The sequence below is a fragment of the Ictidomys tridecemlineatus genome, chromosome 6, assembly GCF_052094955.1.
Source record: "Ictidomys tridecemlineatus isolate mIctTri1 chromosome 6, mIctTri1.hap1, whole genome shotgun sequence".
NCBI classification, from domain to species: domain Eukaryota; kingdom Metazoa; phylum Chordata; class Mammalia; order Rodentia; family Sciuridae; genus Ictidomys; species Ictidomys tridecemlineatus.
Window position 1 is genome coordinate 119,135,826 of NC_135482.1, and position 16,254 is coordinate 119,152,079.

General features: G+C 36.3%; 2 protein-coding genes across 5 annotated transcripts in view; one reads left to right on the forward strand and one right to left on the reverse strand.

Moving 5' to 3' along the window:
• The window catches only part of Atp8a2 (ATPase phospholipid transporting 8A2), a 639,008-nt gene that overhangs the window by 534,013 nt on the left and 88,741 nt on the right, over positions 1-16,254 (reverse strand). The window lies entirely within an intron of this gene.
• Positions 4,819-6,467, forward strand: LOC101975642 (protein Spindly). Its single transcript, XM_078052439.1, is given in 9 exon segments — positions 4,819-4,884; positions 5,255-5,425; positions 5,427-5,462; positions 5,464-5,668; positions 5,671-5,915; positions 5,917-6,046; positions 6,049-6,209; positions 6,211-6,295; positions 6,298-6,467. Coding segments are annotated over 9 exon segments (1,269 nt in total).

Here is a 16,254-nt window from a genome sequence, read left to right on the forward strand (position 1 = left end):
GCTATAAATACCTAGAGTACTGGAAACATAGTTATGAGTTATCAGAAGCCAAAACTTGTAAAATGTCATTTCATTATAGCCATCCAAAGTTCATTAAAATGGTTAATTGTGAACTATCCACATATTACTCATAATGCAATTTGTGTGTTGATATGTAGATTTTGAATATTAAGAATAAAGCTGATCAGATTTTAAAAACTGATCACACTATGTAATAGACTAACACTATACTATCTAATATGGTAGCCACTAACCATCGGTGACTATTAAGCATGTAGAATGTGGCTAATCTAAATTTAAGTATGTTGTAAATGTAGAATATACACACTAGACTTTGAAGACAGCATAAAAATGTAAAATGACTTAATAAGTTTTATATTGATTGCAGTACAAAATAACATTGGAGATATATTGAGTTAAATAAAATATATTACCAAATTTAAAATATGCTCACATTATATTTCTAATTCATCTGCACTAGTATAGCAGTTACAAAGTGTGTGTGTGTGTCTGTGTGTGTGTGTGTCTGTGTGTCTGTGTGTGTTTGTGTATGTGTGTCATACTGGGGACTGAACCCAGGATGCTCTCCACTGGGCTACATACTCCAGTCCTTTTATTTCTTATTTTGAGACAGGGTCTGGTTAAATTGCCCTGGCTGCCTCAAACTTGCAATCCTTGTGCCTCAGTCTACCAAACAGCTGAAATCACAGGTGTGTGTGACCAGGCCTGGCTTACAAATTCATTATTAATAATTATCTTACCCTTCATCTGCTTCTCACATGTCAACCATATGTCAGTCCATCTCTTCCTTCCAGAGGCCTCCCCACTCCTCAAACCTACATTTTTTATCTAAAGGAGGAAACAATTTCAAAACCAGCTTAAGGAAACCCTGACAGAGAAGATAAAACAGAATGAACCCAATTCACTACATCCTAAAGCTAAGTGCCTGTACCTCACCAAGCTGTAACAGCCCTGGCAAACTCCCTACTCATCTGTGATTTAGGCATTAAAAACCCTGTAGAAAAATCCAAGTTGATGTTGGGAATGTTTTTACTAAAATCAAAACCTTTTTCTCCTAGAATGTTAGTGTTTCTTTAGAGGTAAGCACATGCAACAGCCCTCCTTTTCCATGGTTTCAGCTATATGTGGTCACCCATGGTTTAAAAATACTGTATGGAAAATATCATCAGTAAACAATTCAAGATTCTTAAATAACTTTTATTGTAATAAACTATTATAATTGTTCTATTCTTTTGTTATTGTTGTTAATCCCTTATTGAGCTTGATTTGTGAATTAAATCTTATCATAGGTCTATATAAATAGAAAAAACATTATATATTGCAGTTTCAGGAATCCGCTGGAGGTCTTAAATTGTATCCCCCATGGATAAGGAGGAACCACTGTATTAAGTTTACTCTAGTTTCTAGTAAGACGAATAAACACGGCAAATAGAGGGGGGGGGCGATACAGGGAGGCACACTAGTTGTAAATGACAGTTCATAGTAAAAATAGCCACTGAATAGTAAACACATAAGCTTGCCAAACACGGTACCCTTGGGGCCATAAGCTAGAGGCAGTACATGGTAAAACCTTAACCACAAAGAGAACCCTAATTAGACCCAATGTAATCACTTTATGTTCACAAAATGATTTTAAATCACTAAAAAAAAAGTTCATATAATACCTTCCTAAGGGACCTGGTGTTTTTAATTCAAAATTTTCTAAACGAAATGCTTAATTTATCAAGACTACATTTTTGAACATCAGTTTTACATACCAAATTCGTATCTATTGATGAAGCCAAAGAAGATATTTGCTGTTTTGAATATTTGAAATCTTCCTGGAACTATAAAACATCTAAAACAATTTAAAGTAGTGTATCTTAAATACAACTGTGTCTATAAATGCTCTTGTAGCCAATAAATTACAACCAAATACTCAATATAAACTTAAGTAGGAGATCAATCTTTAATGGCTCCTTTCTCAAGCACATTATATTGGCATATGACTTACACAAAACATAATAGCCTGTGGACATAAAAACCAGTCACAAATGTATAAGGAAAGCAAAACACACAAATAAAATAGAATTATTTTAGTGAAGTAAATAAAGATTGAGATGAAACTTACACCTAAAGAATTGTACGTAGCATCTACTTATTTACAGGTAGCCCTTGACGGTGAGGAAGATGCTAGAGGGAAATGTATATTTTCTATTCCTTTGTCACAAGAGCCTCTCATGTGGCTAACATTTGAGCTACATTGTGAAATACTGCCTCTAAGTTCTGTAACTAAAGCTCGTGAACCTCTTTAAATTCTTGAGGAATAGATTTGCTTACAGAAAGGGACATCTCTCCAAGATTTAAACTTTACGTTGAGATTTTGAAAATGAAGCACAGCATGATACCTGTGTTTTGGGTATGGAGTGATTTTCCACGACTGTGAAAACAACCCAAGTTAGATGATATCCAAGCAACTGGTCCCCTCAAACTGTACCAGGATAAGTCTAGAAAGTCTAATCTAATTTAAAAGGAAAAAAATATGCATCAGTAACCAGGAAACGTAAATTAAAATGAGGTTATCTTAACCCACAAAGTGAGTAAGTTTAAAAGACATGAATTGGGATTTCTGTTTCTGATTATGAAGATATACGGAGGTCCCAACTAGTCCTTCCACTATAACAAAAGCTGGACAAAATATTTGAAAACAATAAATATTCTCACACCAAACAATAGGCAGTGTAGGAAAGTTATCTCTGAGAGAAAAGAAACAAATGAGAATTATGAGCACACCATCCTTCCATCTGAAAACAGTTTCTTGGCTAAGTTCAATAGAAGAGAGACCTAAACAAAAGCCTAGCAGTATTGCTAAATTAAAGAGACAGAGATCTCCATTTAGGGAGACCAAAATACTGAGGATTTACAAAGTAGAGAACTGGAGATGAACAAGCTATGTAAAAACAGAAGTCAAAGACATTTGTATAGAGGTTTACTTGCATCTTTGGCTAAATTTCAATCTCCGCATATATACAACATATTCCTCAAGGCCAGGGAAAGAATAATTATCAAGATACTATCCAGGGAACAATTTTCAGGGATCACACAAAGCCAGGAAATTGTTAGAGTTCCCATGAATCAGAGTAGAGAGACCTCCTTGAATACATTTGGAATCACACCTTAGCTAGGGAGCTATAAATGGATCTAAATGGAAGGCTACTCTAGACTCACTGTATTATAGCTTAAGAACTAACTGCAACTAATCTATAAGTAACTAGGTCAAAACAAAGTCCAAGACATCTAATAGAAATCAACAATATCCAGCACTCAATTTACAATGGCTAGTATTCAGTTAGAAGTCTCTTGACATGGAAAGAAGTAGAAAATCTATATGAAACAGATGACCCATAATTAGGAGAGAATTCCACACCAGACAGAGGTTTATAAGTGAAAGAAAGGTGAAATTACCACAAAAAGGACATTAAAATAGCTAATAAGGGCTAATTCAATATGGTCAAAGATTTGGAGAAAAAAGAACATAGTAAGGAAGAAATAGGTGAGATACATGTAAGAAACAAAATTTCTAGAAAGAAAACTGGAATATCTAAAATAAACATGACACTAGATACAATTAATTGTAGATTACACACTGCAAAGAAAATGATTTGTGAATTCGAAAACATAACCATAGAAATTATCCAAAATAAAACATGGGGAGGGGGCTGGGATTATGGCTCAGTGGTAGAGCACTCACCTAGCACATGTAAGGTCCTGGGTTCGAGCCTTAGCCCACATAAAAAATAAACAAATAAATAAATAAATGTATTGTGCCTAACCACAACTAAAAAATAAATATTTTTTTAAAAACATGGGGGGAAAATATAAAATAAGTACCAAGGACCTATGAGATGATCTCAAAGGGGATTTAATGTATATATTATTGGAATTATAGGGAAAATATAAGGTGGGGGGACAGTACATAAATATTTTAGAAGTAACATGGAAAAATATTTCCAGATATGAGGAAAACTACAAATTCAAATGTCTACAAATACAATGAACATCTAACAGGATAAATATAAACACATTGGGCTGGGGGTGTAGCTCAGTGGTAAAGCGCTTGCCTCACACGTGAGGTACTGGGTTCCATCCTCAGAACCACGTAAAAAATAAATAAATAAAGATATTGTGTTCATCTACAACTAAAAAATATTTTTAAAAATATATAGTCACATCATATTCCAATGGGCAAAACCAGCAGTAAATAAAAGTATCTTAATAGTAACTAGAGAAGACATATTACACACCGAGTAACAAAGAGAAGCACTATATCAACTTCTCAGTTAGGAGGAATAAATTTTAGTGGTCCATTGCACAACATGGTGAATATAGTTAATAATAATGTGTTGGCCAGGCGTAGTGGCACACACCTGTGATCCCAGGCAGGAGGATCTCAAGTTCAAAGCCAACCTCAACAAAAGCTAGGCACTAAGCAATTCAGTGAGACCCTGTCTCTTATGAAATACAAAATAGGGTTGTGGATGCGGCTCAGTGGTCCAATGCCCCCGAGTTCAATCCTAGGTACCAAAAAAATAAAAAGGCGGGGTGGGGGGGTGGGGGGGAGAATGAACTCTATCAGGGGAACTGCATTCAAAAAGCCCTGGGGCTTACAGGAGGACTAAGTAAATGAATGGGAGGAGGACTCTGCGATAGGGTGGAGTTAACATCAGGGATCTGGACTCCAGGATATCTCTCAGCTCTTGCCACCAGCCACTGCAGCTGGGGAAAGGAGATACTGTGAGCTAAAAACAGGGAAAGCACATGGAGGCAGATATTGCAGATCTTCCAAGTAAGCTCAAAGAGGTGGAAAAAGAGCGACTAAAAGCTGTACAGTATGGTTTACAGCTACGAGAGACCCAAGATGAATTGCAAAATCAATTAGATAAATGTCATAATGAAATGATGACCATGAGTGAGAATTAAGAACAAGAAAAATAAACTCTTCAGAGAGAAGTTGAGCTCAAGAGTCACGTTAGAAAGTTTGAGCGGTGACTGTGAAGCTATTGAACAACAGCAAAAAATCCATCGAGGACAATTAGAAGAAGAGCAGCTAAGCAGAAGTCATGGACAGGAAGTGAGTGAACTAGAAAACAAGAAAGAAACACTGAAAGCAGAGTTAGATGACGCAAGGCTTAGTGAAAAGCAGTTGAAGCACAAAGTAGACCACCAGAAGGAACTCCTCTCTCATAAATGACAGCAGGAGAAAGAAGCCGTTTCTTACTATAAAGCCTTAGAGAAAGCTCATGGACCAAATCAAGATCTCTAGGTGCAGTTGGGCCAGGCCCTTCTGCAAGCCTTGGATCCCAATAGTAAGGGCAACTTTCTGTTTGCAGAGTTAGAAGATGGAAGGGCAGCAATGGAACGCCAGCCTTATCAGTATGAAAGTCAAGTATCAGTCACTAAAGAAAGCAAAATTTATTTAATAGAGAGCAAATGCAAAGAGTGAAGTTACAGATTGCTACAGATGAAAAACCTCAAACTGAAAGTGAGCCGCAGGATCAGAAGATGTTTGCCATGCTGGAGAAGAAGAATGATGAAACAAAACATCTTTTAGGTGAAATTAAAAATCTGGAGAAATTTATGAGTTTATAGGAAAATATGGATTCAAAGCCTTAAACCCCTCTGGTGCTCTGAAAGATAACACCTATTAGTACAGCTTGACTTCAGCAAAACTTGAGAACTTAGAGCAAGAAAATGAAAGCAACAAAGGTGAACTGTCCATACAGGGATTGAAAGCGGACCCTGGATATTAAGTATTAAGTATCAGTGTTCTCTTTACAAATATATGGCTCTGAAGGTAGGTTAAAGTGTTCACTTGAAAAAATCTTTTTGCAAATGAAAGATGCCTTCACCTTCACCTTTACCAGTGACCATATGAATCTAAGAGCTGAGCTAGATGAATTAAAGCTGAAGTAAGAACCTGAAGAGAAAACTGCAGTGCCTGTCCTCAAAAACAGGTGGAAGGTGCTACCTCTGGATGGAACCACCCCTGAGATGAATGTGCACGCCATGCTGTCAGGGAAGGAATTTGTACATTCGCACCCCAGAAGGAGAAGACACAGTCCTGTCCTAACCATTCAGAAGGTGACTTGCAGTTAGAAAAATCAGCATCTGCAAACACTCCTGTGATCCCTGTCTCTGCTCACAAAAACTCTGCCCATAGATATGCAGCCAAAGAAGAAATGTGTGAAGCTCGCAGCGAGCCCAGCTGACATTGAAGAAGCCTTAAGTGAAAATAGCGGAACAGCCCAGCTCTCTCAGGTTAGGGGCTGGAGTCAAGTCTTCAAACAGACGTTAATGAAGGGAAAGAACCTGCAGGCAAATTGGAAAAGGAATCTTGTAAGAAATCACACCCTATTCTCTGTGTGTCTTCCAAATCCACTCCAGAGACCCAGTGTCCCCAGCAATAATGACTTCTGTCTGATCAGGGAGGTCCTACTTAGCCCAAGGTCACTGAGGAGCTTAATTAAGAGGAGAAGTGGTGCCACCTTGCAGAATCTGGCTCTACTCGTTGTGTCAAGGCGTTTCCGTGCTTCTTCAACCAGGCTTTCAAATTTTGATTGTGATGCTAACCTGGAGAGTTTCTTAAGTAATGACTCTTCAAGGACCTTCTGAGTCACACTGAATAAACTGTTAACAGAAGGAAGACTATACTTAATTTAAATCTATATGCCATGTAGTGCCTGGATTTTTTCAAGTGAACACTTTAACCTACCTTCAGAGCCATATATTTGTAAAGAGAACACTGAAGTCATTTACTATTATATTTTCCCATGTGATCTTTTTATGAACTTAGTTTTTCACTATATTGTAAAAACAGGAAATTTGATTTGAAAATATATATTGTTACAGATTTTGTCAGCTTTTAAAGCACCTGTATTTATCTTTGTATTCATATTCATGACTTAGATTTTATGACTATATCAGAATTATCAAAAGCTATGTAAGACAATGGAACGACATCTCTAATACACTGTAAAAATACCGTCCCTTTAGAATTTTACACCCAGTAATAATAATGTCTTTCAAAAATTAAGGTGAAGTAAAGATTGCATTTTCACACAAATGCTGGCAAGATTTATGAACTATAAGAGAAATTAATGGAAGTGCTTCAGGCTGAAGGAAAAGAATATCAGATAGAAACTTAGAGCACATACACTCAATAAAGAATACCTACAATACGAAATATGTAAGTAAATGAGACATTTCCTTTAAAAATGTTTAAAATTTTATTTTAAAAGATAAGCTAATATAATAGTATACTGTGAAACTTATAAAGTATCTGAAAGTAAGAAATATAGGGCAAAGAATAAAAGAGGAGTGAATAAAAAATACTATAATAAGTTTCTTATAATAGATATAAGACCCTATGTCTATTCATTAAATTGGATATACTGTATATAAAGGCACAGAGAAACAAATGAAAAGATGCACATAGGAAATCCTGGAACAACCACAAAAAAGAAAGCAGGAACAAAAAACAGCAAAAGCTACAGTTAATAAACCTAGGGTGGAAAAAAAAAGGACACCTAAAATATACAATTAGTTCTTTTTAAAAAACAAGAAAAAAAGAAAGGGTAAAAGGACAGACTGGACAAGTGGAAAATCAAGCAGTAAATGGTAATTTAAGTCCAACCACACTAATAACGCCACATTAATAATAAACAGTCCAAATGTGCCAAATAAAAGGCAGAGACTGTCAGGTTGGATTTTAAAAAGTATGACCCAAGCTATCTACAAGAAACCCACCTTAAATATAAAATATGGTCAGTTAAAAGTAAAATAAAATTATAAAACACCACACAAGCTACCAAAAGAAAGCTGGAAAATAAAGCAACATCAGAGGAGTTAAATTTTAGAATAAGAAATATTACCACAGTAAAAAGATACATTTCATAATGATAAAGGTGTTTCCAAAAGGAATTAACAAACCCCAAATATTTTGGCATCTATTAACAAATACATGAAGAAAAATTAATAGATCCACAAGTAGAGATACACAAAGCCACAGCTATAATTGGAGACTTCAATACTGTTCTTCTTTCTCAGTAAGTAACACAAGGAGAAAAAAATCAATAGCAACAAACAAGACTGGAATACATAAAGCAACTGGATACAGCTTGACACTTACAGTACAAGCTAACCCACAAATAAAGATACATATGCACCATTCAACAAGTTAAACCTGTATTACACAACACTATCTTCTATATCATATAAGTCCTAATGCATTTAAAAGGATTGAAATGATGTAAAATATATTCTCTGACTACAATTAGAAATCAATTAAGGAAAGCTTTTTTGAAAATCCAGAGACAAATGAAAATCAGACAATGCATTTCTAAACTGTAGAGTAAAAGAAGAAATCAAAAAGGAAATCAGGAAATATTTTCAACTAATAAAAAATAAATAAAGAACCTGCAAGCAAATTGGAAAAGGAACCTTGTAAGAAATCACACCTTAATCAGCACCACACCAAATTTTGTGTGATGCTGATTAAGAGGGAAATTGATGGTTTAAATGCTTATGTTAGAAAAAAAGAAAAGTCCAAAATAAGTGAGCTTTCTTTAAAAAAAAAAAAAAAAACTAGAAAAGGAAGAGAAAATTAAACACAAAGTAGAGTAAAAAGTGGAAAAATAGAGATGAGAAAGAAAACCATTAAAAAGAAATGGGAGAGGGTTGAGGTTGTGGCTCAGCAGTAGAGCGCTCGCCTAGCACGCGTGAAGCCCTGGGTTCAATCCTCAGCACCACATATAAATAAATAAATAAATAAATAAATAAATAAATAAATAAATAAATAAATAAAAAAAATAAGGGTATTGTGCCCAACTACAACTAAAAAATAAATATAAAAAGAAAGAAAAGACAGCCAGGTGCTGTGGCACACGCCTGTAATCCTAGCAGTGGGGAGGTTAAGGCAGGAGGATTATGAGTTGAAAGCCAACCTCAGCAAAAGCTAGAGGCTAAGCAACTCAGTGAGACTCTGTCTCTACATAAAACCCAAAATAGGGCTGGGGATGTGGCTCAGTGGTTGAGTGCCCCTGAGTTCAATCCCCAGTACCCGCCCCCCACCAAAAAAAAAAAAAGAAAGAAAGAAAAGAAATGGGACAAACAATAGAGAAAGCTAAAGTAAAAATTCATTCTGTGAAAAGATCAACATTCTTTGCTTACAGATTTATATTATGAAAATCATAAGGATTTTTTTCTTTTTACAATATTGTTCATAACATACTTTTACTGTTATTATTCTGAGAGAATGCTTTCAATTATGTTTGTCTGCATGAGACCAATATGGAGCTATTTAAACTGTTATAAATGGTTATGTAGTAACCTGGGAAAATATTTGAGATATATTAGACAATCAAAGCAGGCTATAAATCATGATGCCCTTTCCTTCAGTTTTGAACTAATTTTATTTTAGGTAGATTAAATACCAGAAAGAGGTAAGGCCCACACTGGTACTGGGTAGCAAGGTATTAGGAGTGATTGCTTTTCCTTACATGCTGAATCCTCCAATTTTTCTCTTGTGACTTTTCATGCTTTTTAGATTGCAAAACTAATAATTTTAACCTGTTAGTCAAAGACCTTCAAACAGAAACTAAGCTTCAAATTTCCTTCTATAATATGCCAAGTACCCCAATCTTATCATCACACATGCTATACATGAATTGATGTACCCTCCAAAAATGTACAATTTCTGTGTCAATTTTTTAAAATTTTTTAGTGGTCAATAGACTTTTATTTTATTTATTAATTTATATGCGGTGCTGAAAATCAAACCCAATGCCTCACACATGCATGGCAAGCATTCTACCACTGAGCCACAACCTCAACCCTCTGTGTCATTTTTTAATGGGAAAAAAACTCTCTAAAATTCTCTCTAAAAAGTATTTTTTAATAACTTTATTTTATTTATTTATTTTTATGTAGTGCTGAGGTTCCAACCTAGGGCCTTGCACGTGCAAGAGCACTGAGCCATAACCCCAGCCCCTAAAAATTATTTTTTTTCAGAGAGAGAGAGAGAGAGAAAGAGAGAGAGAGAGAGAGAGAGAGAGAGAGAGAGAGAGAGAGAGAGAGAGAGAAATTTTTAATATTTATTTTTTAGTTTTCAGTGGACACACATCTTTATTTTATTTTTATGTGGTGCTGAGGATTGAACCCAGCACCCAGCACATGCCAGGCTACCGCTTGAGCCACATCCCCATCCCCTAAAAAGTATTTTTTAAATACCTTTTAATTAACAAGGTAGGTGATCTAGAAAACAAATACTGGATTAACCTAAAAAATATTTGTTTGTTACTTGTCAAAATCTAAATATGCCTGCTATTTTTTTTTTTATTGTTGGTCGTTCAAAACATTACACAGTTCTTAATACATCATCTTTCACAGTTTGATTCAAGTATACGGGGTAAAGTTGGGAGTTCATGCCTGCTATTTTTAACAAGAAGGAAGGATACCGTTTAGAACAAATAAATGAAAATTTTAGTTTGTTCAATTTTTGGAAAAGCAATTTGAAATTAACATTTTATATAACTACCTAGGAACTTTCTAACTGTCCCACTGTTCTTTAGAACCATACAATAAAATTTATGTTATATGAACCTCTAAGATTTCTTCATAACATCTAAGAGGGAATTTTTATTATTCTTTTCTGTTTAGCAAAAAATATTTGTTTGATTTTAGTCAGATTAATTTTAGATAAATTTTGCATTTGTTATGTTCTTCCCATGATATATATTTCACTCAATGAGAAACTTCATAAAAACACCAAGTCATTCAATACTGTAGTCTCCTCAGAAGACATGAGGTTGCAGAGTGATTTATTCCATTAAGAGAAAACAGAACTCATCACCTAATGTGGTTCTGGGCTTTGGAGCCCTAGGAAACTATTTTGTTCTGACCAGTTACAGAGATGACACATTCAATTGTTCAATGTATTTGAATGCCAACTGCAGTTAATCAAGCAACGCTCTAATTGAGGGGTGGAGACAGATGTATCTGAGTAGATACATAAAGATATTCAAGATGAATTCAGCCCTCATTTTTTCTTGGGGTTATGAGAGTGAAAGGTGAACAATACCAGTCAATGGACATCCTGTGTTGAGTCACACGTGCCACAAGAGTTACGCACAGTGCTTCGTAACTAGTACAACTGGTGTTCCCGTGAGTGGGGTGTAGAAGATAAAGACCTGCCTGGACACATGAACAAGGGAGGAAAGTGACCAAGAGGGCAGCCCAGAGGGAAGAACAGCTGCATGTACGAGGAGGGACACCCAAGTAGCAGCCACCATCATGGAATACTTCGTGTGATCTAGAGACGTCTTCTCTCTTCTTCTTCCTTCTCCTCCTCTTCCTTCTCCTCCTCCTCCTCCTCTTCTCTCTTTCTCCTTCTCCTCCTTCTCCTCCTCCTCCTCTTCTCTCTCTCCTCCTCCTTCCTTCTCCTTCTCTTCCCCCCTTCCCTCCCCTCCCCTTCCCTTCCCTCCTCTTCTCTCCTCTTCTCTCTCTCTCATTTATGCAATCCCACAGGCATGTGTTAATTTCATTCTACAGATGGGAAGCCTGTAACTTAACTGAATGGTTCAAGTTCACACCAAAGCATAGAGTGGGAGAGCTGGGATAGGAAGGCAGAATCCAAGCTCCTCATCCATCACTATCTATCTGTAACCTCACAGAATGACCATCAATGAGTTCTCGTCTCCAGGCACACACAATCTTTTTTTCTTTTTTTTTTTTAAGAGAGGGAGAGAGAGAGAGAATTTTTTTTTAATATTTATTTTTCAGTTTTCGGCGGACACAACATCTTTGTTTGTATGTGATGCTGAGGATCAAACCTGGGCTGCACACATGCCAGGCGAGAGCGCTACCGCTTGAGCCACATCCCCAGCCCCCCATCAAGTTTCTTTCCACTAATCTACACTTTTATTCTGCTGTTCCTAACTCTGCCCCATGCTCTTCCCATATCCAGCCCAGTCGCTTTCCATGAATCTCACTCATTGAGACCAGTGTGTCCTCTCTCACCTTCTATGCAGCCCCTTTAGAATTCAAATTGTCTTTTGCTTATACAGTTTTTGTTTAAGAAACAGATTATGAGTTTATACCAGAACACGAAGATGTAGATTTTGGCTAAAATTTAAAAATCAATGCTTAACTGAAGTCAGCATACCTCAATTCAGTCAATAAAACCAGCATCCACTTTGTGCCAGAAATAGTGTATGCACTTAGGACAAAGATGAATAAGACAGTTGCTGCCCTTCATGGGTTCCCCCATGCTAGGGTAAAGGAGACAAGGAGACAAGAAATGTTCAAAAAGAATGTCAAGTGCTACCAGGAGCTTAGGCACTAAATTCCATAAGGCACAGAGGGTGGCCTCCAAGCCAGTCAGAGGGGAAGGCTGGCCATGGTGGCACACACCTTTAATCTCAGCAACCCCTGAGGGTAAGACAGGAAGATCACAAGTTCAAGGCCAGCCTCAGCAATTTAGCAAGGCCATAAGCAACTCAGCAAGACCCAGACTCAAAATGAAAAGTAAAAGGGCTGGGGATGTAGTTTGGTGGTAGAGAGCCCCTATGTTCAATCCCCAATACCCAAGGGAAAAAAAAAAAGGAGGGGGATGTCCAGAAGAGATAAATGGCCAAGTCCCCTATTTTAAGAATAAAGAATGAATGTAATGGCTGCAAAATTATATTCTGGATAAAAGCAACAATGCATGTAAAGGATGCTAAGTCCCTCAGGCAATAATGAATCTGCAACATTAAGTTCTGCATGTGGCTAGAAGACAAGGTATGCATCCTGTGTGAAAGAAGATGAGGGTGACGAATAGAACATGGGAAGCAATCTAGTCTGTGTAAACGATCTGAGAGTCACTGAAGAATGGGAAGGTCAAAAAGAGACGTAATCGGTCTCGCTGGCTGGATTAAAGAGAGAGAAGAGTAAAGCCTGGGGAGCCATGAGGACAATGGACAGCTTAAAACATCATGGGGTGAGACAGGTGAGAGACGGTGCCCTACATTCTAGGTGGTGGCAGAACGGACAGAAGCAGAAAATTTTGGGGAAAAAAATGTTAATTCACTGGAATCAGCAGGGCAATCCCTAGAGAGAAAAAAAAAAAAACAGAGTTGGGAACAATATTATGGCTTAGGGAAAGAGCAAAAGATGGCAGCACCATTAACCACAATAGAAAGAATTGACATTTGGGTGGGGCCGAGGGAGAAGAGATACTGGAGAGAGAAGAGGTCTCATCTTGGGACATTTCTAGTTTGCAGTTGCCGTGAAGCCTTTGAGGAAAAGACTCAGTGTTGCATTTAGGAATTTGTATAGAGAAGCTGGGGACAGATATGGGTTGCAGAACAACTGTGGAAAGGGTGCGTGAAGCCAGGTAGTTCAAGAGGAGCTTGCGAAACAGGGTTACAGGGCTGCCCGCTGGATATGTCCTTACTCAGAGGGACATTTGTATCTTTAACTGCCTGCAAAAGAACACAGATCTAAAATAAATGAGCTAAGCGTTTATCTTCAGAAACTAAAGCAAGAAGAGCAAATTAAACAGGGCAGAGTGAAAAACAAAGACATGAAGGAAAACCAATGACAGAAATGGAAAACCAACAAAAACTAGCCAAAAATTTATTGGCACTCCATGTACCTGAATACTTGAATACAGGAGGAAAAGTGACTAAAAAGAAATAATAAAAAGAAGAAAAATGCTAATGGGCTAGTTCTTTTATGTTCTAGTTCTTTTTATGTACCTGAACATAATAAATAAAAATAAAATATTGCCTAGGAAAACAGCTTTCCCCATCTGACTGTTCAAAAATCTCTTCATAGCAGATAATTCACTTGACAACACATTAAAAGGAGAAATATGCATTCCAGAAAGGGCACTGGCACAATTTCAAGGCAGCTTCCTTACCACGCCCCTTAAAAATAAAAAAAAATCCACAGCTTGAGAAACTGCTTTAATATAACTCCAATGTTCAGGAGCCTCACATTTTCCAGTCTGTTACAAGAACTCAACAGGTGCTACATTCAAATATTCAATGCACTTTGATTTATAAGCTGCTACTTGCTTTGGCTGTTGAGTTATTATATTGGGAAAACTTTATAACAAGAACTTACAAGAAAAAGCTCACAAAGGCAGATGAGAGACATAATGCACAGCAATTTAAGAAGGAGAAAGGGGGCAAAGTTTCTACCTCAAACTTAAGTGACCTGTTAACCTCTCAAATCATTATTCCTTCCTGTAGCCAACAGACCACATTCTCTCTTAACATTGAGAAAGACACAGTTTCACTTTTAAAAAATTTTAAAACTATGTATGCAAAAGGTTGTAGAAAAAGAGGCTTATCATTTCCTCTTATCCTTAATAAAGGAAGAATGTTTCAATTTTGCAGTTATTTAAACATGACTCTTTTTTTCTTCCACATGAGAGCATCTAATGCAATCTTATTTTATCAGGCTAATTGCTTTAACATGACTTTAAAATCATTTCAAGATAGCCAAAGTTTTCTAAAATAGGACACAAAAAGCAATAGGCTTTTAAAAAAAATCAATAAATTTGACTTCATTAAAATTAAGAATGACTCATTATTGAAAGATGTTAGAAAAAGGACCCAGCAAATCATATACTGGCAAAAAAGATATTTGCAATGTATATATCTGAAAAAAGGGCTTACATCCCAAATAAAGAATGCATATGAAACAATAACTCAATGTACAACTAAAATTAGCCGAAGACTTCAATAGGTATTTCACAAGAAGACACCCAACTGTCCAATAAGCAAGAAAAAGATGTTCAACATCCCCACTCATCAGAAGAATGCAAACTGAGACCAAGGAAATCTTACTACATACCTACAGTTATTACTATATTTCCTACAAGAATGGGTAGGAAGGAGAGAGGAGGGAAGGCAGGTAGGCAGCCCTCCTTATATTCACCAGAATAAGAAACAATTGCTGGTGGAATATAAATTAGTTCAACCATTTTAGAAAACATTTTGGCAGTTTCTAAGAATCAGGTATACATTCTATCCTATGACTGAGTTAATTCTACTTCTAGCTTTTATTCTGGACAAATTACAAATTATGTCCACAAAAATAGTCATAGAAATTTTTTTTTTCATAATGGCAAAACAGGGAAATAACCCAGATGTCCATCAACAGGGGAGTTGATGAACAGATGATCATCTTATCACACAGTAGAACACCGCACGGGGGGCAGCTGGATCTCAGAGCCTGACCAAAATATATGAACAGAAAAATTCCATTTATATGAAGTCCCAAAGCAATCTATAGGTGATATAAATCAGAAGAATGATCGCATCTGTCAAGGAGGGGGTGGTGTGGGAAGGGCATGAGGGATCTTCTAGGGTGATGAAAAGAATCTAATTTTTACTTGGGTATTATTTATACAAAAATTTGTTGACCTATGTAATTTGGATTTGTATGCTTTATTTTATGTGGGAATATCAAAATTAAAATATATGAAATTTAAAATATCCCAAATGCATCTCTCATTTTAGTGGCTGATTTTAATTATAGTATTCTATAGTATCTATCTATATCGATTGGACATCTACTATATGCCTGGCACACTTCTGGGCACTAGAGCTATAGCAATGGGAAAAATGGACAGAAGTCCCTGCCCTCTTGGAGCTTATGTTCCAAGGAGGAAAAAGAGACAATAAACAAAAGGAATTAATAATTTACATAGTATTTTATAAGGAGAAAAGTAAGGTAATAAAAAATTTAAAAGGAAATGGGGATGGCAAGTGTGGGCAATAATAATGTGCAAATCTAATGTTTCATTTGATAACCACTTACCATCTAATCCTTTATTGTCTTTTTGGTCATTGCATCCTGTAATTTTTCCAAAAATGACAAGATAAACACCTATCATGAATGCTCCAAATATATTCAGTGATGGGTCAAATAATGGTACAGCAGCAATAGTTACACCTGATCAAACTTTTACATTTTTAGTACCCAAACAATCAGCTCAAAAGGTAGAGCTTAATGCAGTATTACAAACTTTTGTGATGTTTAAAGATTCTGTATTTAATTTATTTTCTGATAGTCAGTATATAGTTAATGCTATAGTATCCCTTGAAGATGCTGGTAGGATTTCCCCTTCTTCTACTGTTTTCTCTTTGTTTTCCACTATACAAAGTTTAATCTGGGACAGAAAAGATCCATTCTTTATAGGAC